We start from the raw sequence: 26,030 nt of genomic DNA, 5'->3' as shown, positions 1-26,030 counted from the left end.
TGCCAGGGGCAGTGTTTTCTGATCTTACTAAGTACAACCTGCCTCTAGGATACAAATGAGTTCTAGTGGCCTATTTAAATATGTAAAAACATCATTGGGCAGCAGTGCTTAAAAAACAAAACAAAACAGACAGAGGTCACTCTAAAGTAAAACTTCATGATTCAGAGTTTCTTTTTATTCCAAAAGTGTGTATTAGCCTGGATTGAAAAAAAAAGAAACAAAGCAAAAAACTAAACTTGGCTTAGAGTTTGATGATTCTGAAATAAGAATAGTTAATTTTGTTGAAGAAGTCTTTTGTTTAGTTGCCCAGGACTTAATGTGTTCTTTATAATGCTTTCATTTTTTCAGTTTCTGAGTGTATATTTGTTGTTGTTCAGTCACTCAGTTGTGTCTGATTCTTTGAGAGTGTATATTTACTCATTAAAATTTTTTTTTTCCCCGAGCAATGATTTTCAAAAAGTCAAAACTATTTTCATAATAACTCTAAGACATTTTTTTTCCCCACTGTATTAACATTGGTACTGATGGTACAAAAGCAATGTTGTGTAAGATTGCTGGCTGCCTTAGCATGATTTAAGGCAGGGGCACCAAACTCTACTGCCAGTCACTCATAGTAAAAACCAAAATAGAATGGAAGAAGCAGCAATTTTGCTTAAGAAAATCATTGATGAAATAGAAGCCATTTAATTTTAATAGATTACAGCTCTTGAGTATATGTGTCTTTGTGATTTTGTGACAAAAGAGGAAGCATACATATTGCACTTCTGTAGACTGAAGCAGGATAATTGTCTCAAGGGAAAATACTTGTGCAGTTGTTTGGGTTTTCAGGGGAACTAGTTGCTTTTTTCACGGAAAGCCATTTTACTTCAAAGAATGGCTGACAGATGATTATTACTCAGATTTGGGTGTTTGGTAGACATTTCAATGACATAGCTTTAAGAAAAAAGAATTGACAGTGTTTGTTACCAGCAATAAGATTTGAGCTTTTGAACAAAACTAGAATTTTGGGGAATTTGTATTTGCCACTTAGAGCTTCACAGCTTTCCATATTCAAAGATTTTTCTGATAAGATTTTTGGTGGTATTAACAATGTGATTTTTCATATTAAAAAATAAAGTGACTCCACATTTGTGAGATCTGTGTAATTCAATGAAGCGGTGTTTCTGTATTATCAAAGTGTGGTAAAATATTATGAATGTATTAAAGTGCACGGTAGACCAGTTTTAATTTAGACGAAAAATTGACTGATAGTTTCAGATTCCAAGGTGCAGCTTTAAGAAACTATCACTAGTTGAGTTTGATGTAGTATCCATAATTACATGAAAAGATGTTCATAAGCAAAAGATGAAGATGTTCTTCCTGTTTCCTATTACATTTCTGTAATTAGGTCAGATTTTCCTCACATACTCCGATGTAAACAATAGATCCTAAAAGAGCGAAGGCAAAAGCAGGTATTTGTATCCAGCAGTCTCCTACTAAACCAGACATTAAGGAGATTTGTGACTGTAAAACCATATCAGTCTTCTCATACAAGTTTTTGTTCAGAAAACATAGTTATTTTTCATAAATACATGTTACCTGTGCTATTGCATAATGGGTTATTTAATAAGTTAATAACTATTAAAAAGCTTTTCAGTGTTGATTTCCAACAGTGGTAAATATCAGTATCTGTAACCCACCCTAATGAAAAGCTGGTTAAAGTTCTTAAATTTTAAGTGTATTAAAGGGACCATAAGACCAAAACATTTGAGAACGGCTTTAGAAAGTGACTGGGGATCATACATTTATTATCCATCAGCTTAAATGAAGACTCTGTAGTACTCAGATTAGATTTTGAAACCATTTGGAACATGGTGCATCTAACGTTGAGATCAAAGACAGAACAAGGTTCTAGGACAAATGTGAAACCGGAAGGATAATAGGAGGTCAGATGAGAAAAGTGAATTATTCCAGACTCTAAACCCAGGCAGCTGAATCCTGTCTCCGAAAACTTTCTCCCTCAGTGGGACCGTTTTCAGGGCGTCTCTGGCTTTCTTAGCTATTTCTTTTCAAATAGTATTTCTCTGAGAACTCGCTGAATGTTTAATTTGTAAATGAAAAAGATTTAGGGAACCATCACTGTGACAAGAACTCCTGGTAATGGCAAAGTCCTGATTTACTAAACCTGTTACAGGTTTAGTAAATATTTTCTTCTCGAAACTTAGGGTCTTATGCTTAAAATCCAGGACTTGATAATTTGATTCTTAGTTCTTGTAGTGGCAGGATAATTTGCTTTAAAATATCAAGGAAGAACAAATTTAAAATTTCAAGCTAAATATCAGTTTATTCTCTATAGCATTAATTGAGCTTGTATATTTTAATGTCCAAGTGTAGATACTTTTGATTCAGTTGGATAGATACATATCATGTGCTTTGTGCCTAGATATTATGATAATTCTTGTCCTAATGAAGGACTCCTCCTGACTAGAAACAAACCAGTTGTGCAGATACTTCAGATTCAGTGTATTCATGGCTTAGCGGAAGTCTGTATAAGGTTACCAGGGTTGATGGTCTTGGAGATTCTTGGAAGAGTTGAAGAAGGCATTACGCAAACAGTAGTGCTGGACCTGAGATTTGAAAGCCTCCTAGGAATTTGCCTGAAGAACTTGAGGGAGAGCAAACTATGTTCAGGGAATCTACTATGTGTAGAGGCATGAAGGCATTAGAAAGTTATAGCTTATACACATGGAACTCTGCTCAGTGTTATGTGGCATCCAGGATGGGAGGGGAATTTAGGGGAGAATGGGCACATGTGCATGTTCACCTGAAACAATCACAACATCGTTAATCAGCTATACCCCAGGACAAAATAGAAGGTGTTTTTATTTTTATTTTTTAAAGTTATAGCTTGTTTTGGAAAGTAGCAGTAGTTTTCTTGAAGTGTCTAGTGCAAGGATGAGTGGGAGAAGATAGACCAGGACAGGGGCATAGGGACTGGATCATAAAAGGACCTCTGTGTCATGCAAACACTTTCTCATTTTATTTGGCAAGTACAAAGAGCCTTTAAAATAATTTTGAGCAGGGATTGACAGGCCGTGAATAGTATTTTGGAGGATGTGAATCTGGTAGTATTAGGTCAGAGGAGGTTAGATTAAAGAAAAGAGTGGAGGTTGGAGGCAGGGGAGACCATCAGAGGCTGCCCCAAGAGTGAGGACTGGATTTGATGTGTAGTAGGCGGTTGAATGTAACGATTTATAAGTTGGGTAAGATAGGTTTGGGTTAATGCCATGAAACAAAGCAGTGCCAAATAAAAGAGATGCTAAAGGAATTATTAAGCTAAATGTAAAATTCTGTGTATAGTTTTTTTTTTTCCCCTTTTTGTATTCTTTATATTTTCAAGACTGTAAAGGATCCTGTTTTTGTGAGGTGTATCATTCAGAGGAAGTCATCTGTCAGCAACCTACCCATTCATTTCATTTGTGTTCCTACCATACATATTCTGTCATTATTACATTTCCAATATTTTGGCAATGTTGAAATTAAAAATTAAAGTTTATATTTTAAGCAGTCATAAATATTCTAATGGGCACTGTGTACAGATACTTTACTCAATTTTTGTGTAATTGCATCTGCTAAGTTACATTCTTTATTACAGAAGGTTATTCTAGACTAAAAAAGGTTTGTGAATTTCTGCCTGTATTGAAGTAACAGGTCAGTTTAGAATAAAATAAGGTGAATTTACCAGAATTTGCTGTCAGGAAGAAGTCTCTTGTTTTCTTTTCTGTCCTCTAGTCTAACTTGAATTTTATCCTTTTCTCACTAAAATGCTTCCACTGAGAAGGACGTAAACGTAAAAAGCACAAAAAACATTTTAAGAAACCTTTTAAAGGTCTTGATCGCTCAAAAGGTAGGTAAAAGTGGTTTTTATGCCATGTGTTATTTATACACATTGCCACTTGATTTCTGTCTTCAAAGGTAAAATAAATGTTAGATTATGATGTAACTTCAAAATAAGTTTTAGGGATTTCCCTGTTGATATAGTGGCTGAAAAATAAGTTTTAAGTTGGAAATGCATATTAAAATCTAAAATAAAGCAAGGAATAGGTTGTAATTCCCGTTGAGTAGTACTTAACTATCCTTCAATCATTGATTATGAATTATGTGACAATTTCAACTCTTGAACTTGTATTTGTCTATTTTTTATAGATAAACCAAAAGAAGCCAAAAAGGATACATTTTTGGAAAAACTGGCAACTCAAGTAATTAAAAATGTACAAGTAAAAATCACAGACATTCACATTAAATATGAAGATGATGTAAGTAGTTTACTTGGTGTAAGTTAGTAATTATGTGTTTCATGACATTAATTATTATTGATTATTGATTATTGATTGGCCCATACATGGCAGTTTTAAATCCAAGATTAAGTTTTTCCTGATTAGTACACTACCATATCTCCTTACTAGCGTTAAGCTTTTTTCATTAAATGTGTAAATATATTATAAACCACCATATGTTTCTTTCTAAAGCTGATTTAAGAGATTTTTGGATTTTCCTTTATTATTTATTTTGAATTTTGTTTAAAGACTTAGACTAATAAAGCTTTAAGGAAGTAATTTTTTAATTTTTTACAAAGACAAAAAATTGGTTCCCAGAGGTAATGAAGTAATTGGTTACAATGGTGGTTGGTAGAAAGGGGACTGAAACCCAGGTCCCTTGGCTGCTAGCCTCATGTACTTTACATTCTACCACACAGGATTTTAGCACACACAGCTACTCACATACATGTGGAGCAATGTTTAGAAACCACTTCACTGATAACTAAAAGCTTAATGTTAGTTGATTAAGGACTATTTGATTGATTAATTTTAATTAAAACATAGTCAATATTTTGAACTTAATGTGCATTGCTTTGTCTTACGTTTGAAGCATAAATAAAAGCCTTGAATTTTTTCATTTACGTAGCGAATTGGAAATGCTTTTTCATCTTTTCCAAAACTGAGTTTGCTTTCTTTTTTGTTTTTAGTTTGCTTTAAGTTTAGATTACATTTAAAGTCATACTGCCATATAGAGAATTTATTTTACTTCCCTTATAAGTCCCTTTTCTCAGTTCATATTCAGTAAGATACACTTGTAGTTTTTCAAGATATACTATCTCCGTCTTATACCAACTTTATGTTTTGGTTTTCTATAGTCATTAGACTGAATTTTGCTTTCAAACAAATGTCTGGAAAACCTAGCTGATCATTAGACTGGATTTTTTTTGGCTGTGTTGAGTCTTCGTTGTGTGTGGGCTTTTGTCGAGTTGTGGTGAGCAGAGGCTACTCTCTCGTTGCGTGCTTGGGCTTCTATCGCAGTGGCATCCGTATTGCGGAGCATGGGCTCTGGGGTGTGCAGGCTTCAGCAGCTGCAGCACGTGGGCTCAGTAGTTGCGGCTCCTGGCTCTCGAGCACAGGCTCAGTAGTTGTGGCTTAGTTGCTCTGTAGCATGTGGGATCTTCCTGGATCAGGGATCGAACTTATGTCTCCTGCATTGGCAGGTGGATTCTTTACTGCTGAGGCACCTGGAATGTCCAGTAGACAGAATTTTACAAACAAATGTCTAAAAACCTAATTCATAAATTGCCTTGTTTAAAACAAACTTAGAACTCAAGTTGTCATGGAAGTAAAAGAATTTATTCTTAAAGCCAGTGGTATGTTGATGAATAATAATCTCAGCTTAAAAAATTTTTTTTATTTTTAATGGAAGGATAATTGCTTTACAGTATTGTGTTGGTTTCTGCCAAACATCAACATGAATCAGCGATAGGTATACCTGTGTCCCCTCCCTCTTGACCCTCCCTCCCACTTTCAGTTTAAACTTAAACTAAGCTTTTCTACTGAGCAAGTACAATTTGAAAGGTATGTTATTTCTGTCTCTTTAATGAAAAAATACAGAGATGCACAGGAGTGGGACAAGTAATATCAATTACATTTAAGTTGGTGTCAGTGACAAAATATATTAAAATAATCTACAGAAAAAATTAAAAGCACAAAGGGATCTTCCTTGTATCTTGCCTCTTTCAGTGTGACTACCTTAATTATTGTATGTGGAAGGATAGTTAAAAATATAGAAATGAGGGTAGGGGAGGTACAGTTTATCATAAAGATGCTCTTTGTATGAGAGCAGTAATTTATGGGTAGTGCATTAGCAGCTGAGGAGTTGTGCTTTATTAAAGTTCCTTCTGAAATAGCTGCAAGCTATTTTGAGCTTGATATTCATAGGCCTAAAAAGATGAATATGGGAATGAAGGAAATATATTTTGCCACAAACCATAATATATCTGATATTAAAAACAAAGCTCACAAAGCTCATTCTTTACAGCTATACCAGATCATGGTTTTCCTGTTTGAGAAGGGTGTTATGTGACTCAAGTCCCTGATGGATGATTTAGAACGTTATATGATTTTTCTCTTGTCTCTAGTTTCCCTATTTTCTTTCATGACCAAAAAACACTAATTTTTGTACATCTCTGAGATGTCAAAAACAAAGTCATCGTACATACAATGGCACAGTTTAAGCACTGTGTATAAATATTACTTAGATATTGAAGATGAGAAATAGATCAGTTTAATAATGGCAGATTTTGGGTTAAGGGATTGAGGAAATTGAATATTAAGGATCTTGAGCATCTTCTAACAGACATTTTTTAAAAAGTGTCATTGGAAATTAAAGGTGTAGAGAGACAGTTCACATTTCTAAATGTGAAAATCTTTTAAAAATAATTTACTGGCACTGTTTTATCTGCAACTCCTTGTTTTATTTATCTATGGAGAACATCTTTAGTGGTATACATAAAGAGACTGTCTCTTTTAAACTGGACAAGAATCTGTTTAGTCCTAGTTAGTGAGTGTTCTCACTTCTAGTAAAAAATAATAGTTCCACTGGGAAAGTATCATGTTAGTGTCATGCCTACAAAATATGGAAAATCTCAGCCATGTTAGTGTCTTCCTTCCCTTTCTTCTCCACAAATCCGTTTGTGTTGTGTAACTTACCTGTAAATTCATTGTCCTGTGTTGCCTGTTATAGAGGGTAAAATGGATTTACCCTCACTATGAGTGTATTTTAATGTCACTTTTTTCTTTGACAGATATCAGATCCAAAGCGGCCTCTTTCATTTGGTGTCACACTGGGAGAACTTAGTCTATTGGTAAAGTTGATCTTATTTAAAATTTCTGTGGAATCTGTAAAATATTATTCTCAGGGTGAATTTCCTAAAATCAGCTATTGCTGCAAATAGCTTTTTTATTTTTATGTGTAACTTTTCTATAGCTTTTCTAGAAATTTGTAATTTTTAGTGATACTTTTATTATATTCTGTAATTATTTTATCTTTGAATTTAACAAATATAAAAATATTAAGAACAAGTGTTTTGAAAGTCTTAAAAGCTGTATCTTAAATGTGTAGTAAATTAGGGGAAGATAGATTTCCATAGAGTCAAGTTCTTATCCACAGTATAATTTCCAAATAGCTTGTACATGTCTATCTATTTATGTGTATGTATATGTGTTTATTATATTGAAATATACATAAGATAATTTATTTTGATTAAGTATTTTGCAATGCAGTTTGTTTTTTCTTTTAAGATCCTTAGTATATAGAGTGGGTATATCCTGGTTGGACATTTTTTTTTTCTATTATGGACAACTAAGTGGTAGGGACATGTTTTAAAGTTAAGGACAGTGAGCAGTAAATCACATTGGGTATATTTTTGCCTTTTGATTAGTTATGTGAAGAGGGCCATAGGAAGGAAAGAAGACGAAGGAAAAAGGAAAGAGAAGTAGTCTATTAAACAGAGAAAGGTCTTTGTTCCATGGACTCCTTAAGAATGATACATGCATACAGAGAAGCAAAGCAAAAAAAATTAACACGTATTGGAGAAATAAAGGAAAGGGAGTCAAGGAAGCTAGTGTTTAATACACTGTTTATCCTCTGCTTGTCTCCAAAATAAATTTGAAGTAGCTTTCAATAAAAAAGAAATAATCCTATAATACTTTGGAAGAACCAGAATCTGTGTTCTGAAAGGTAGAGGCATAATTGTTCCAGAAAAATGAGACAAACAATATTAGTCATAAGAAAGGTCAGTATTTAATATTGAGCTTCTAGCAGACCAGATGAAAAACACAAAACAGTCCTGTGGCTGACTCTGCGTTGGCTGATGGCAGTAGTACCAGGGCGTAAGGTGATGTATAGTTTCCCCAGTGTGTATTGTTCTTTGATCCTCTCTATCTTTCCTCAGATTTTTCATACTGTTTTCTTTGCCTGTGTTACTCTTTTCCCTTAAACTGCCTGGTGATTCTATTCGGGTTTTAATATTTCCTTGAGATATTACTGTTTTTCTCATTTTTTTTTAACTTCACTCTTAGAATTTACTATTCCTTTTTTTTTTAAATACTCCCTTTATATTTTATCAGAGTACCTGTGACACCTTACTGTTCTGGTTACCATGTTGGTTTCCTTCTTATCCAACCTCCATTCATTGATACAGTATTACCTGTATTTTAGTGTTTTTGTGATGATTTAATGAAATAGTTTGAATAAAGTATTTGGCACATTGGCTCAATTTCTGCTTCAACTACTACATTGACTGTTATAACAACAGTAATAGCAGACTCACCTCTTTCTGTATCTGTACCATTCCTTTTTTCCATCTTTTCAAATGCAGACTAACTCTTAAATCTTAGATAATCTTCCCACCTCTGACTGGATCCTGTCCTCACCCATGTCCTTAGGAGACTTTCCCCGACTTTCTCTCATTCTCTTCTACCTTTTGTCCTTTCTTCCTGATTTCTGCCGATTTCCTTTTCTTTCCTAAATCTTCAACTCTTCTTCCCTGCCCTCCTCTGTCTTCTAACCATTTAAGTGCATTAAGTCTCTCCTTTATATTAAAATTAAAAAGCCTCTCCTTAACCTCCTCTGACTCCACTCAGCCACATCTAACTACTGCCTAGCTAGCTCTTTGTTATTTTTATTCATACCCACTCTCAGACAAACAATAGCTCAGTAATTATTTTCTGGATGAATGAACTGAATTAAATTAGAACCTCCTCAATTCTCTTTTTCACTCTTCCTTTGATTTTGTAATATATGTATTGAAAAACAGGTAACTCACATTAGCCAGTGATAACTAGATGTCTTGTTATTTCTAAGTTATTTTGTTATGGTTATTAGAGCACTGTTTTATGATACATATACTTCATTTCACAGCTATTCTTTTTTTTTGTTTGTTTTAGACTGCAAACAAAGACTGGACACCGTGCATATTAAATGAAGCAGAAAAAATTATATACAAGGTATTAGACTAGACTTTTTAATCTAGTTATTTTCCTAAGTACAAACGTTTAATGTATTTTCTTCAAGTAACCTTGATAGAGCAGAATATACCATTGAATGGGAGTTGAAAGTTTAGGGTTTAGTTTTGGCTCAGCTACTTACTATGTTACCTTCTAAAATCACTTATCTTTCTTCACCTAGAATATAAAGAAACTAGATAAAATTAATATTTCCCAAATTATACTTGATGGGGCATTAGATAATTGAGATAATATTAGATTTGTTGAAAAAATATTCTCTGGTCAAGTAAGATTACTGGCTAAAACAGAAAAGTGTTCATAGTTAGACAGGTATATTTTATTTTGTTTTAAACTCCAGGATTTCACAATACTTTAAATATGCTAATAAACACTTTGAATCTTCCAAAGGGATATTTTGTATGTACTTTTTCCATCTTTGTTGATCATAGAATCCTCTTCCCTTCACCCTTCCTTTGAAACAGCCATTTGTATTCATTGGAGGAATCATGTCTTTCTTATTCATTGAAATACTTACAGAATCTGTTAAATACTGAATTCTCAATAAATATTTGATTATTGAATGAGTAAATCCCCTGGGGAACAGTGTTCCTGCAAGCACAATTCAGCAAATGCTAGATTAATAAGTGTTAGTCACTCAGTCATGTCTGACTCTCTGGGATGTTATAGACTGTAGCCTGCCAGGCTCCTCTGTCCATGGAATTCTCCAGGCAAGAATACTGGAGTGGATAGCCATTTCCTTCTCCAGGGGGTTTTCCTGACCCTCAGATCGAACCCAGGTCTCCTGTGTTGCAGTTAGATTTTTTTTTACCATCTGAGCCGCTTAGGAAGCCCAGATTAATAATAAAGTCTCTGAATAGCATACATACGTTTTCCTCCACTTTTGCATTATCTTCTTCCCTTTAAACGTTCAGAATGACGATTGGATGATTTTGGTGTAGTGAGCGTGAGAATATTCTTTTAATATTGATACATAACTTCGATTTGTTAGTTGCCTGATCTTTTCCAATTTTTCTTTTATAGCTGATACGACTTGATAGTCTCAGTGCCTACTGGAATGTGAACTGCAGCATGTCTTACCAGGGATCAAGGGAACAGATCTTGGTAATTTCAGTTTGCCCCTGAATAGCTGACTGTACTCCTGAGATTCATTTTACATATGCGGTCTCTAATGAGGACAAGATACTGGTCTTTTGCTGAAGTTTTGGCTAAGTCAAAAGTGTGCAACACAGTTTTTGGAATTGACTCTATCTTAAAAATAGCACTTTTGTTTTTGAAGATCTTTGTGACATCTTTCACTTGACAGTGAGATGAGAACCTATACTATCAAATTAAAACTGGATTTATGGTTTTTCACACTCTGATTTTGATGCCATTCTGGTTGCATTGTGGAGTTTCATATGAGAATGATTACTTGAAGAGGATTGTAAAGACAGATGATACCTGTCAGATTTTTGAAAAATGTATCTGTAGCATATGTTTTAAGCATTTATAGTGATGCATCATAGTGAATGATTGATTCAAAACTAAGCATGTTAAGTCATGTCTTAAAGCTAACCAATCTTAGTCATATTTACTTAGAAAAGAACAGTTGAATTTTCTGAACTGAATTAATTCCAAGATTCTGTCTTTTATTTCTCAGGAAGATACTGTAATGATTAATTTGCCTTTGTCTAGAAAGTGATTGAGATCCTAATTTATGAATGTGTGTGTGTGTGTACATATTATATACATTTTAAGTCAGAGTGGAACAGTCTTATGTTGTTTCTAGGTATTTAGAATTTATAAAAATTATCTACTGAAGTAATATTCTAAAGAAATATATCTGTAAATAGTGCTCAGTGTGTTTTTCTTATGGACTAATAATTACAAAGTTGGGAATAAAGATATTGATTTAGAACCATATTTTATGTGCATGTCAGGGGTGCTGAGAATGTATGCATTTTCTTTTTCATTCTGATATCATTCAAATTTTTTTATTTAGGATCAGCTGAAAAGTGAAATTCTTACAAGTAACAATATACCCCCAAACCATCAATACAGTAAGTAATGGTAAAAGTTTATTTTACGTTATAGGAAACGTGGAATTAAATACTTTATTTTAATATACTTTTTCTGATAAAGTTATTTTGACAAATAGAAAGTATTAATTTTATATGTTAGTGTCATGATACAGCATATTCGGTATATATTTTAGTATTTAGAAATAGATTGTAACACTTACTTACACCACTGGAGAGTGAGAGAGAAGGGCTCTGTGGCTATAGTTCACTCCCAACAGCTAACCCACTTGACCTCCATGTTTTTTCCCTATCTTGTTATCGTCTACTTTGTTTTAGGAATTAGATTTTCTTTTTTTTTTCTTTGTTTAATAATGAAATCTCTGAGGTCTTGATGTCAGTATTGTAGTGTTAAGACAAACCACTCCAGAGGTTTTTAAACAACGATGTAGAGATGATTATAGTGCAGCCTCCCAGGCGGCGCAGTGTTAACATCTGCCTGCCAATGCAAGAGATGGAGGAGTTGCATGCATGCACATCGTGGATTTATAGCATCGTGCTAATTTCAGGTGTACAAAGCACAGATAATGTGTTTTTACAGATTATACTTCATTATGGATTATTACAAGATATTGGGTCTAATTCCCTGTGCTATACAGTAAATCCTTATTGTTTATCTGTTTTATGTGTTGTAGGCTGTACATGTTAATCACATGCCCTAATTTGTCCCTTCTCTTTCCCTCTCCTCTTTGGTAGCCACAAGTTTATTTTCTACATCTGTGAGTCTGTGTCTGTTTTGCATATTCAGTCATTTGTGTTTTTTTTAGATTCTGTATATAAATGATATCATGTAATATTTGTCTTTCTCTTATTTCACTAAGCATAATATTCTCTAAGTTCATCCATATTGCTACATATGGCAATATTTCATTCTTTTTTATGGCTGAGTAATATTCCATTGTATATATGTACCATATTTTAATCCGTTCCTCTCTTGATGGGCATTTGGGTAGCTGGAATATCTTGGCTGTTGTAAATGGTGCTGCTGTGAACATTTGGGTGCATGTGTCTTTTCAAATTAGTGTTTTTATTTTTTTAGGATATACGCCCAGAAGTGGAAATGCTGGGACATACGGTTGTTCTATTTTTAGTTTTTTAAGGAACCTCCACAATGTTTTCAGTAGTTACTGCACCAGTTTACATTTCCCACTGACGATGCACAGGGGTTCCCTTTTCTTCATATTCTCTTTGTTAGAATATGTTATTTGTAAGCATTTGTTATTTGTAAACTTTTTGATGGTAGCCATTCTGACAGATGTAGGGGGTAAATTCACTGTTGTTTTGATTTGAATTTATCCAGAGATCTTTTCTGTTTCATGGCAGCCTTACCTTTATTTATTTTTGAGTAGATCTCTAACAAAGCTGCCTGTATATTATTTATCCCATACATTTTCTCTGCTATTCTTTTTTTAATATAAATTTATTTATTTAATTGGAGGCTAATTACTCTACAATATTGTATTGGTTTTGCCATACAGCAACATGAATCCGCCATGGGTGTACACGTGTTCCTCATCCTGAACCCCCCTCCCACCTCCCTCCCCGTACCATCTCTCTGGGTCCTCCCAGTGCACCAGCCCCGAGCATCCTGTACCATGCATCGAACCTGGACTGGAGATTCGTTTCATGTATGATATTATACATGTTTCCATGCCATTCTCCCCAATCATCCCACCCTCGCCCTCTCCCACAGAGTCCATAAGAGTTTTCCATACATCCGTGTTTCTTTTGCTATCTTGCATACAGGGTTATCGTTACCATCTTTCTAAATTTCATATATATGCGTTAGTATACTGTATTGGTGTTTTTCTTTCTGGCTTACTTCACTCTGTATAATAGGCTCCAGTTTCATCCACCTCATTAGGACTGATTCAAATGTATTCTTTTTAATGGCTGAGTAATACTCCATTGTGAATATGTACCACATATTATCCATTCGTCTGCTGATGGACATCTAGTTTGCTTCCATGTCCTGGCTATTATAAACACTGCTGCAATGAACACTGGGGTACACGTGTCTCTTTCAGTTCTGGTTTCCTTGGTGTGTATGCCCAGCAGTGGGATTGCTGGGTCTTATGGCAGTTCTATTTCCAGTTTTTTAAGGAATTTCCACACTGTTCTCCATAGTGGCTGAACTAGTTTACGTTCCCACCAACACTGTAAGAGGGTTCCCTTTTCTCCCCACCCTCTCCAGCATTTATTGCTTGTAGACTTTTTTGGATCGCAGCTATTCTGACTGGTGTGAAATGATACCTCATTATGGTTTTGATTTGCATTTCTCTGATAATGAGTGATGTTGAGCATCTTTTCATGTGTTTGTTAGCCATCTGTATGTCTTCTTTGGAGAAATGTCATTTAGTTCTTTGGCCCATTTTTTGATTGGGTTGTTTATTTTTCTGGAATTGAGCTGCAGGAGTTGCTTGTATATTTTTGAGATTAACTCTTTGTCAGTTGCTTCATTTGCTATTATTTTCTCCCATTCCAGAGGCTGTCTTTTCACCTTGCTTATAGTTTCCTTTGTTGTGCAGAAGCTTTCAGTTTTAATTAGGTCCCATTTGTTTATTTTTGCTTTTATTTCCAGTATTCTGGGAGGTGGGTCATAGAGGATCCTGCTGTGATTTATGTTGGAGAGTGTTTTACCTATGTTCTCCTCTAGGAGTTTTATAGTTTCTGGACTTACATTTAGATCTTTGATCCATTTTGAGTTTATTTTTGTGTATGGTGTAAGAAAGTGTTCTAGTTTCATTCTTTTACAAGTAGTTGACCAGTTTTGCCAGCACCACTTGTTAAAGAGATTGTCTGTTCTCCATTGTATATTCTTGCCTCCTTTGTCAAAGATAAGGTGTCCATAGGTGCATGGATTTATCTCTGGGCTTTCTATCTTATTCCTTTGATCTGTATTTCTGTCTTTGTGCCAATACCATACTGTCTTGATGACTGTGGCTTTGTAGTAGAGCCTGAAGTCAGACAGGTTGATTCCTCCAGTTCCATTCTTCTTTCTCAAGATTGCTTTGGCTATTCAAGGTTTTTTGTATTTCCATACAAATTGTGAAATTATTTGTTGTAGCTCTGTGAAAAATACTGTTGGTAGCTTGATAGGGATTGCATTGAATCTATAGATTGCTTTGGGTAGTATACTCATTTTCACTATATTGATTCTTCCAATCCATGAACACAGTATATTTCTCCATCTATTAGTGTCCTCTTTGATTTCTTTCACCAGTGTTTTATAGTTTTCTATATACAGGTCTTTAGTTTCTTTAGGTAGATATATTCCTAAGTATTTATTTCTTTTTGTTGCAATGGTGAATGGAATTGGTTCCTTAATTTCTCTTTATATTTTCTCATTATTAGTGTATAGGAATGCAAGGGATTTCTGTGTGTTGATTTTATATCCTGCCACTTTACTATATTCATTGATTAGTGCTAGTAATTTTCTGGTGGAGTCTTTAGGGTTTTCTATGTAGAGGATCATGTCATCTGCAAACAGTGAGAGTTTTACTGCTTCTTTTCAAATTTGGATTCCTTTTATTTCTTTTTCTGCTCTGACTGCTGTGGCCAAAACTTCCAAAACTATGTTGAATAGTAGTGGTGAGAGTGGGCCCCCTTGTCTTGTTCCTGAGTTTAGGGGAAATGCTTTCAATTTTTCACCATTGAGGATAATGTTTGCTGTGGGTTTGTCATATATAGCTTTTATTATGTTGAGATATGTTCCTTCTATTCCTGCTTTTTGGAGAGTTTTTATCATACATGGATGTTGAATTTTGTCAAAGGCTTTCTCTGCATCTATTGAGATAATCATATGGCTTTTATTTTTCAATTTGTTCATGTGGTGTATTACATTGATTGATTTGCGGATATTGAAGAATCCTTGCATCCCTGGGATAAAGCCCATTTGGTCATGATGTATGATCTTATTAATATGTTGTTGGATTCTGTTGACTAGAATTTTGTTAAGGATTTTTGGATCTATGTTCATCAGTGATATTGGCCTGTAGTTTTCTTTTTTTGTGGCATCTTTGTCAGATTTTGGTATTAGGGTGATGGTGGCTTCATAGAATGAGTTTGGAAGTTTACCTTCCTCTGCAATTTTCAGGAAGAGTTTGAATAGGATAGGTGCTAGCTCTTCTCTAAATTTTTGGTAGAATTCAGCTGTGAAGCCATCTGGACCTGGGCTTTTGTTTGCTGGAAGATTTCTGATTACAGTTTCAATTTCCATGCTTGTGATGTGTCTGTTAAGATTTTCTGTTTCTTCCTGGTTCTGTTTTGGAAAGTTGTACTTTTCTAAGTATTTGTCCATTTCTTCCATGTTGTCCATTTTATTGGCATATAGTTGCTGATAGTAGTCTGTTATGAACCTTTGTATTTCTGTGTTGTCTGTTGTGATCTCTCCATTTTCATTTCTAATTTTGTTGATTTGATTTTTCTCCCTTTGTTTCTTGATGAGTCTGGCTAATGGTTTGTCAATTTTATTTATGCTCGCAAAGAACCAGCTTTTGGCTTTGTTGATTTTTGCTATGGTCTCTAGTTTCTTTTGCATGTATTTCTGCCCTAATTTTTAAGATTTCTTTCCTTCTACTAACCCTGGGGTTCTTCAGTTCTTCCTATTCTAGTTGCTTTAGGTGTAGAGTTAGGTTACTTATTTGACTTTTTTCTTGTTTCTTGAGGTATGCCTGTATTGCTATGAACCTTCCCCTTAGCACTGCTTCTACAGTGTCTCACAGGTTTTGGGTTGTTGTGTTTTCATTTTCATTCCTTTCTATGCGTATTTTGATTTCTTTTTTAATTTCTTCTTTGATTTGTTGGTTATTCAGCAGTGTGTTGTTCAGCCTCCATATATTGGAATTTTTAATAGTTTTTCTCCTGTAATTGAGATCTAATCTTACTGCATTGTGGTCAGAAAAGATGCTTGGAATGATTTCAATTTTTTTGATTTACCAAGGCTAGATTTATGGCCCAGGATGTGATCTATCCTGGAGAATATTCCGTGTGCATTTGAGAAAAAGGTGAAATTCATTGTTTTGTGGTGAAATGTCCTATAGATATCAATTAGGTCTAACTGGTCTATTGTATCATTTAAAGTTTGTGTTTCCTTGTTAATTTTCTGTTTAGTTGATCTGTCCATAGGTGTGAGTGGGGTATTAAAGTCTTCCACTATTATTGTGTTATTGTTAATTTCCCCTTTCATACTTGTTAGCATTTGTCTTACATATTGCGGTGCTCCTATGTTGGGTGCATATATATTTATAATTGTTATATCTTCTTCTTGGATTGATCCTTTGATCATTATGTAGTGTCCTTCTTTGTCTCTTTTCACAGCCTTTGTTTTAAAGTCTATTTTGTCTGATAAGAGTATTGCTACTCCTGCCTTCTTTTGGTCTCTGTTTGCATGGAATATCTTTTTCCAGCCCTTCACTTTCAGTCTGTATGTGTCCCTTGTTTCGAGGTGGGTCTCTTGTAGACAACATATATAGGGGTCTTGTTTTTGTATCCATTCAGCCAGTCTTTGTCTTTTGGTTGGGTCATTCAAACCATTTACATTTAAGGTATTTATTGATAAGTATGACCCCATTGCCATTTACTTTATTGTTTTGGGTTCGAGTTTATACACCCTTTCTGTGTTTCCTGCCTAGAGAAGATCCTTTAGCATTTTTTGGAGAGCTGGTTTGGTGGTGCTGAATTCTCTCAGCTTTTGCTTGTCTGTGAAGCTTTTGATGTCTCCTTCATATTTGATGAGATCCTTGCTGGGTATAGTAATCTGGGCTGTAGGTTATTTTCTTTCATCACTTTAAGTATGTCTTGCCATTCCCTCCTGGCCTGAAGAGTTTCTATTGAGAGATCAGCTGTTATCCTTATGGGAATACCCTTGTGTTGTTGTTTTTCCCTTGCTGGTTTTAATATTTGTTCTTTGTTTATTTGATTAATATGTGTCTTGGGGTGTTTTGCTTTTGGTTTATCCTGTTTGGGACTCTCTCAGTTTCTTGGACTTGGGTGATTATTTACTTCCCCATTTTAGGGAAGTTTTCAACTATGATCTCCTCAAGTATTTTCTCATGGTCTTTCTTTTTGTGTTCTTCTTCTGGGACTCCTATGATTCAAATGTTGGGGCGTTTAACATTGTCCCAGAGGTTTCTGAGATTGCCCTCATTTCTTTTAATTAATTTTTATTTTTTCCTCTCTGTTTCATTTATTTCTACCATTCTATCTTCTACTTCACTAATCCTATCTTCTGCCTCCGTTATCATACTGTTGGTTCCCTCCAGAGTGTTTTTTATCTCATCTATTGCATTATTCATTATATATTGACTCTTTTTTATTTCTTCTAGGTCCTTGTTAAACCTTTCTTGCATCTTCTCAATCCTTGTCTCTAGGCTATTTATCTGTGATTCCATTTTGTTTTCAAGATTTTGGATCATTTTCACTATCATTATTTGGAATTCTTTATCAGGTAGATTCCCTATCTCTTCCTGGTTTGTTTGTTTGATGGGCATTTATCTTGTTCCTTTACCTGCTGGGTATTCCTCTGTCTCTTCATCTTGTTTATATTGCTGAGTTTGGGGTGGCCTTTCTGTATTCTGGCAGTTTGTGGAGTTCTCTTTACTGTGGAGTTTCCTCACTGTGGGTGGGGTTTTAAGGGTAGCTTATCAAGGTTTCCTGGTTAGGGAAGCTTGTGTCAGTGTGGAGCTGGATTTCTTCTCTCTGGAGTGCAATGAAGTGTCCAGTAATTTTGTCAGTGGGTTTTGAGTGACTTTGGGCAGCCTGTATATTGAAGCTCAGGGCTATGTTCCTGTGTTACTGGAGAATTTGCATGGTATGTCTTGCTCTGGAACTTGTTGGCTCTTGGGTGGTGCTTGGTTTCAGTGTAGGTATGGAGGTATTTGATGAGCTCCTGTCGATTATTGTTCCCTGGAGTCAGGCTTTCTCTGGTGTTCTCCGGATTTGGACTTAAGCCTCCTGCTTCTGGTTTTCAGTCTTATTTTTACAGTAGCCTCAAGACTTCTCTATCTATACAGCACCTTTGATAAAACATCTAGGTTAAAGATGAAAAGTTTCTCCACAGTGAGGGACACCCAGAGAGGTTCACAGAGTTACAGAGAGAAGAGAAGAGGGAGGAGGGAGATAGAGGTGACCAGGATGAGATGAAGTGGAATCAAAAGAGGAGAGAGCAAGCTAGCCAGTAATCACTTACTTATGTGTGCTCCACAGTCTGGACCGCTCAGAGATGATCATGGAGTTATACAGAGAAGAGAAGAGGGAGGAAGGAGACAGAGGTGGCCAGGAGGATAAAGGGGGGAATCAAAAGGGGAGAGACAGATGCAGCCAGTAATCAGTTCCCTAAGTGTTCTCCACCATCCAGAATACACAAAGACATTCACAGAGTTGGGTAGAGAAGAGAAGGGGGAGGGAGGAGATAGAGGTGACCTGGTAGAGAAAAAGGAGAGTCCAAAGCGGGAGAGAGCAGTCAAGCCAGTAATCTTGCTTCCAGGTAAAAATGGGTAGTGAAGATTGGGTTCTTAAAGGTACAAAATTGATAACAAATACCAAAAAGCACAGATGAAAAATCTAGAGTAGAGGTTGGATTTCAAAAATACAATATTAAAGAAAAAGAGAAAAAAAAAAGTCACAAAATTATAAAATATATATATGAAGTTTGCTTTAAAAAATAGTGTCTCTCTCTCTCTTTTTTTTTTGCATAGTAATAGTAGGTTTAGAAAATGAAAGGAGTAATAGAGGACTTAAAAATAAAAAATAAAAAAAATTGAATGAGAGTAAAAATAGTAAAAACATGTCTAGGACTTTATTTGGTGGTGTTGTGGGCAGTGTGGGGTCAGTTCATTTTTGGACAGTTCTTTGATCTGGCTTATATTATCTTTCTCAAGATCTATAGGCCCCTTCCTATGTAGTCAGTACTATCTACAGGGTTTTAATCTGTTCCCTCTGTTTTAGCTTCTTCTGTTTGCTGGTCTCTTCAGTGTCTAATTTCTGCCCTCGCACAAGGGGGTGGTTGTGGACACTTTTTTAGGCTCACTTGTTCAGTTGTGCTGTGGGGAGGGAGGGACGCTGAAAACAAATAACACTGGCGTGTGCTCGCAGTGTCTCGGCCACACTGGGTTTGCCCCTGCTCACGGCTTGTGTGCTTACCCTGTCTACACTGCTTAGGCTCTAGGTTGCTCTGCTGGGAACTATCTGAGGCTGGCCCTGGGTTGTATACACTTTCCAGGTCTAAGCCGCTCAGGTTCAGGTACTCGGGTAGTCTTCAGAGGAGCAGACTCAGTTGGGCCTGCATTTTGTGCCCTTCCCAGATCCGAGCAGCTCAGGTGATGAGGTGTTTGGTGAGCGCAGTCACTGCGACTTACTGCCTCCCCCGTCCCTGCCGCTCGGTTTTCTGGGTGTACAACCGGCTCACCTTCTGAAGCAGATGTTGACTGTCCAGAATCCCAAGGAGTCTTGGTTAGCAAGGAAGCCTGCTTGCAGTTTGGTAGATAATGCCTCTCTGGGGCCAGGATTTCCCCCCTCCGGCTCTGGCTGCCCTCGCCTGCCTGTGTCCGGAGGACAATGGGCTGGCCTGCAGCCGGCTAGCTCTGCTCAGTCCTTTGCTCTGTGAGCGGGCCTGAGGGTGCCTTAGGTTGGGGCTTTTCATGTAGCTCTAGTCAGTCCTTTGTTCTGTGCGCAGGTCTGGAGATGTCTTAGGTTAGGGCTTTTTGCGTGGTAGCTATCCCACAGTCTGGTTTGCTATCTCAAGTTAGTTCCCTCAGATGGCCCTTGGGGCATTCAGGCCTGGTCCTTACTCTAAGCAATGCAGCCCGCGCCTCCCTGCCCAGCCCCCGCTTGCTAGTGGCAGGTGCAGGCTTCTGCGCTGCTTCTCTGCTGGGGGAGTTACCTTTGGGCACCTAATCTGTGGGTTTTAATTTTTTTTTTCCTCCCAGTTATGTTGCCCTCTGTGGTTCCAAGGCTCGCCACAGACTCGGCAGTGAGAGTGTTTCCTGGTGTTTGGAAACATCTCTTTTTTAAGACTCCTGTCCTGGGATGGAGCTCCTTCCCTACCTCTTTTGTCTCTATTTTTATCTTTTATATTTTTTCCCACTTACTTTCGAAGACAATGGGCTGCTTTGGACATCGGTGCCTGATGTCCTCTGCAGGCATTCAGAAGTTGTTTTGTGGAATTTTCTCAGCGTTCAAATGTTCATTTGATGAATTTGTGGGGGAGAAAGTGGTCTCCCCGTCCTATTCCTCTGCTATCTTAGGACTGCCTCTGCTATTCTTTGTATATATTTAGTGTACTTCTTTATGTTTCTTCTCAGTTTTTATGCCCATGTTCTTCTATATTCCATGCTACTATGGTTCACTATTGTTTTCTTTTTATTCTTTTATAGCTAACTGCCTTTATATGAGAGTTGGCACTTTCTCTTTATGTTCACAAGCGTGCCTGTTTAGTGGTGGTAAAGCTTTCAGATCCTGTTGGTTTGTGAGAGCATTTAGTTTGATTCATGAAAGAACTTGTTCAGAAAAATCTGCAACTTTATTCTTGGGCATGTTTCAATTATAAATAACCTCTAAATAGGTTAAAAAATTTTATATAATCTTACACATATTATAAATACTATAAGTATCTCAATTTATATAATTTTAATACTATTCACAATTATAATTTAGTATATTACTTTTTGCTCTGTCATATTCCCTGATACTCTGTTTTTTATACTACTTAACTTCAAGAATATTGTCGTCTTTTGAGTCTAAAACTATATATGTAATAATCATTTTGAAAATTATAAAGTAGTAGGCAATTTTTTCTGGGTAATATGAATTTCATTCATGATTCTGTTCCTAAATTCTAACTATGATTAAATAAGATGAAAATTAATCAAGTTTTATTTCCTATCTTGTATTGGTAATTTTTATGGGGGCATCTAAGACAATAATGATTATTTTTAAAAAAATTTTTATTGGAGTATAGTTGATTTACAATGTTTTGGTAGTTTCATGTGTGCAGCAAAGTGAATCAGTTATATATATATATATCCACTTTTTTTAGATTCTTTTCCCATATAAGCCATTATTGAGTATTGAGCAGAGTTTTCTGTGCTATACAGTAGGTCCTTATTAGTTACATGTTTTATATATTATAGTAATGTGTATATGTCAGTCCCAATGTCCCAATTTATCCATATCCCTGTATTAGTATTTTTAATGAATAATAAAATCATTAAAAATCTTGCAGCAAGGAAGAGAAACATAGTTTTACACAGACTGTAAATAATCAAGATTAGATTGTGTATATTTTGTGCATTTCTTAGAGGCATAGAACACCATGTTCCTCCTTGGAGATTCTACTTTTACCATTGAGTTTGAGAATTCTTATTATGTAGATAAATAGATGCTTAAATAGTTTTTGGTGGTGATTTTTTAAAATATATTTTTGATCATTTTTCTTTACTTTCAAGGTAACAGTGTTCTCATAATTATTTACAGTTGTTCATAGGTAAGGGCATATAAACATATCTTATGTCTTCCCATGTTGTGTAAGTTTTTCAGCCAATATCAGCCTCTGCAAAACTTTACATGAATCCTTATGCAGAAACAGAGCTCAAAACACCTAAACTTGATTGGAACATAGAAGTACAAAATATTGCAATTGAACTGACCAAACCTCAGGTAAGATTCATTTAAGGACTTACAGCTTTGACTAGCCTTGAATCTCAACAGCTTTTGTCCTCTGTGACTGTTCCTTCTTCACTGCTCTGGTGGTTCTTTTGGTTTGTTATTGTTGAGTTTTGATTCCTCAAATAGATTATATGTATTATTTTAAAATTAAATACCAGATATAAGAAATAGTTTTCGTTCATTTTTTCTGATTTTCACCTTATTCGTAGAGAATCCTACCAAATTATAGTACATGACATGGTTCCATTTAATTCCCAGTTCTTGATGGAAAGTTTTAATGGTTTTATTTTCTTTTCTCAGATTTTAATAGCAGACACTCTTACATTAAATATTGTTTACTTAATTTTTAGAACAGCTGTGTTGGCAGTTTTTTTTCCTTTACTTGTTTCTCAAGTTTGGTTATGTGCCTAAGGAGTTTCAATAACTAATTTGGAGAACTGGAAGTGAAAGGAGGATGAGGGGTTTATAGTTAATTGAAATTTTGGCTCAGTGCAGTCCAGTACACATATAATACAAGTTATATGTGTAATTTTAAATTTTCTAGTAACTACATTAGCAAAGTAAGAAAAGAAATTAATTACTAAAATTAATAACATTTTATTTAACTTAACATACCCCAAATTATCATTTCAACATGTGAAAAGTGAAAGTGAAGCCACTCAGTTGTGTCTAACTCTTTGCATCCCCACGGACTGTAGTCTACCAGGCTCCTCTGTCAATGGGATTTTCCAGGCAAGAGTACTGGAGTGGGGTGCCATTTCCTTCTCCATATGATCTTCCTGACCCAGGAATCAAACCCATGTCTCCTGCATTGTAGGCTTTACCATCTGAGCCGCCAGGGAAGTGGTGATTACATTTCAACATGTAATCAAAATTAAAAATTTTTACAATATTTTATATCTTTTTATTTTTTCTTAAGTCTTCAAAATTTGGGGTATGTTTTACACTTACAAATACATTTAAGGTCATGCTATCCACATGATAAGTATTGGTAACTCTTAAGTTAGATCCCTCCTTTCTTTATCTTACTTCTCGGGGTGTGTGTGTGTGTGTGTGTGTGTGTGTGTGTGTTCCTCCATGTGAGTTGTTTTGTATTGGTGGTTAAATAATTTTATCTTGCTTTAGTTATGCAGTAATTCCCTGGAGCAATTTGGAAACTTAGCTTATAGGTTGCCACTACTTAAAATGATGGTCCAGAGGAAAGTATGTTACTTTTAGCACTAAGCCACTTTCATGTCAGTAGTAACAGATACGGTATTTCATTGGTTCTAAGATTTACATTTATTTCACACTTTAATATATGTGAAAATAGGATGTATATTATTATTGGTGGTATGATGTTTAATCGGCAGTGCTTAATATTATCTTAAAATTGGTGGTTTCTTAAATTTGATGAATATATTATTATTATATATTATATATATTATTGAATTACCAAGCAACTATGGTATTCATTGTTCAGATAATTTGAAATCTCACTAGGCAGAAAATATAATAAAACTTGGTGTTTATCCATGTTGTGATGTAACTTGGTTTTTGTTTTTATAGTACTTAAGTATGATCGACCTTTTGGAGTCAGTGGATTACATGGTTAGAAATGCTCCTTACAGAAAATATAAGCCTTATTTATCAGTTCATACCAATGGTCGACAATGGTAAGTCAGAATTTTAAAAAAATATTTTATGTAATCATATGATTAGGAACTCTCAGAGCTAACAGACCTTTAAAAACATGTAATGAAGCCACTTTTTTAAATTGACGTTGGAGGGATATCTTTTATATTAAGTCCTTGTTACTTTTTTTTACAAGCACATTCTCTTGTACTCTTGCTCCTAGATTAAATTCTTAACTTAGCATTTAAGACTTTTAACATTTTTTGATCATATTGCCCTTCAGTCATACATATGAACTCAATGTCACAAATATATTGGGATACTATTAATTTCACACAGCATGCCATTTTGTGTTTTTATCATTTTGCTTTGACATACCCTCTTCCTGGAATGGTTTGCTTATTTCATAATGTATTTAAGTCAGAGAATTGAAGTATTGGGGAACTGAAATGTTATGGCTGAACCTTTGTAAGAATACAGTTAATAAGAACAAAAAAAGTAACAATGTAGCTGTAAAATGTCAATGCTATTTTCCTGCTTTTTTAAACCTTCATATTTCAGTGTGCATTAACAAAATTTGATTTGCAGGTGGAAATACGCAATCGATTCTGTTCTTGAAGTTCATATAAGAAGGTATACACGGATGTGGTCATGGAGTAACATAAAAAAACACAGGCAATTGCTCAAGAGTTACAAAAATGCCTATAAAAATAAGCTAACCCAGACTAAAGTCCCAGAAGAAATACAGAAACAAATTCAGGTATATCTTGCATGTATTGGAAAGCTGTAATTTGTTAAATCATCCTTAAGTATTATTTTTTCTAGATATAAATTAAAAGACAATTTTAGGAGGAACAATACTGAGTTCTTTTTGAGAGAACTGTATGGAAAATGCAAAGTGTTTTTACTTGTTTTTTCCCTTTAAAAACACCTTCCTAATATCAGCCTACTATAAACTATTTGGAGAAATGTGTTTAGTTTTTATAATAATAATATTTAGAAAATCAGTATCAGAGCTGTTTAAATATTCAGTTATTATTAGCTAAATATGTATTATTTGTTTTTTTAGTGGCTTTTTTTTAAAGAGTTCAAAGTATTTGTAAAAAAGTAGTTCTTATTCCTTAAGATAGGAGTCTTATTTACACTCTTTTGAAATATAGAAAAACACTGTACTAAATATATAATTTGCTGAATATCATCTGGTCTTGATTATATCACTGTTTTTGCCACAAATTCATAATATAAAGAATTAATTGTTATTCTGAAATATATGACAATCACTAGTATTATATTTTAGAAAAAGCATCAATTTTCTCAACATCTTAGATCTGTTATTCTCATGTATAAAATGGAGATAGTATGTATCTTAGACTGTTGTGGGAATTGCGTGAAATAACAGATAGAACATCTGACAAACATTAGATTCCCCTTACATAAATTCCCCGTCAGTTTCTGCTTTAGCATACTTGATTTGAAGGATTTTACATTCTTAAATTTTGTATTTTATTAAAGTGCCTTTAGTATAATGATTGTAAATAGCATAGAGAAGAGGGAGTCCAAAGTAACAACCATAAGACTAATACCTAAAACAGGCCCCCCTCTTAAATATTTTTGCTTCCATTTCCATGTATGGCTGTCTCTGTATTGTTGTGGTTTCATTAAAATTCTTACTTTCATATTTAACAAGGATTTACTTTTTTACAAAACTGTTCTCATATTGCAAAATGTAAAAATGTAAAAGCCAAATATCTGTTCAAATTTATACTTACACTTTCATTAGATCACAGATACTGTTTGTTCATAAGACTAGAAATATAGATGAAAAAAAATTGTTTAATGACCATTTTCTTTGTTTACAAGTGTCCCTTTGTTTTATAGGACTTGGAGAAGATACTAGATGTTTTTAACATAATTTTAGCAAGGCAACAAGCACAAGTTGAGGTAATCATTTTTATTAGCTGATTTTATGTTTTAAATGGGTTAATACTACTCCTTTAAACCTGGAATCAAGAATTTAAATTGCTTAGAGAGTTGTTTAGATTTACTGAAATGATAATAAAGGTTGAATTTTCATGGCTCAGTCTCAGGAAAAAATAAAATTGGAATACTGGGGGGAAAAAAACCTCAGTAGTATGAAGGGGAAAAATTCCTAATTTTATAACAAAATTTTTGCTAATCCCCCAAAAGAAAGTAAGTAAAACCAACCATAGTCCTAGCAACACAGAATGCAGGTGTTAACATTTTGCTATGTAGGCTTCCAGTTTTTCTCTCATGCAAATGTACCTAGTTACTTATGCTTTGTAGCCCCTATTTCTTTCCCTTTATTTCCTTCCTTCCTTTTCTTTTTTTCTAAAATTGGATT

General features: G+C 34.9%; 1 protein-coding gene across 4 annotated transcripts in view; it reads left to right on the top strand.

Annotated features, from left to right (window-relative positions):
• The window catches only part of VPS13C (vacuolar protein sorting 13 homolog C), a 181,658-nt gene that overhangs the window by 26,000 nt on the left and 129,628 nt on the right, over positions 1 to 26,030 (top strand). For 2 of the 4 annotated variants that reach the window (XM_040226662.1, XM_040226664.1), the window contains exons 7-16: positions 3,821 to 3,886; positions 4,186 to 4,295; positions 7,109 to 7,168; positions 9,252 to 9,311; positions 10,353 to 10,433; positions 11,314 to 11,371; positions 21,918 to 22,045; positions 23,603 to 23,709; positions 24,257 to 24,428; positions 25,547 to 25,609. In XM_040226662.1, coding sequence (XP_040082596.1) covers positions 3,821 to 3,886; positions 4,186 to 4,295; positions 7,109 to 7,168; positions 9,252 to 9,311; positions 10,353 to 10,433; positions 11,314 to 11,371; positions 21,918 to 22,045; positions 23,603 to 23,709; positions 24,257 to 24,428; positions 25,547 to 25,609 — 905 coding nt within the window. The remainder of the gene's footprint in view (positions 1 to 3,820; positions 3,887 to 4,185; positions 4,296 to 7,108; positions 7,169 to 9,251; positions 9,312 to 10,352; positions 10,434 to 11,313; positions 11,372 to 21,917; positions 22,046 to 23,602; positions 23,710 to 24,256; positions 24,429 to 25,546; positions 25,610 to 26,030) is intronic. The other 2 variants (XM_040226663.1, XM_040226665.1) reach the window with 1 other exon arrangement.

The sequence above is a fragment of the Oryx dammah genome, unplaced genomic scaffold, assembly GCF_014754425.2.
Source record: "Oryx dammah isolate SB20612 unplaced genomic scaffold, SCBI_Odam_1.1 HiC_scaffold_26, whole genome shotgun sequence".
In the NCBI taxonomy this organism is placed as follows: Eukaryota; Metazoa; Chordata; class Mammalia; order Artiodactyla; family Bovidae; genus Oryx; species Oryx dammah.
Note: the sequence above shows the minus strand (reverse complement) of the source record. Positions and strands in the feature narration are given on the sequence as shown.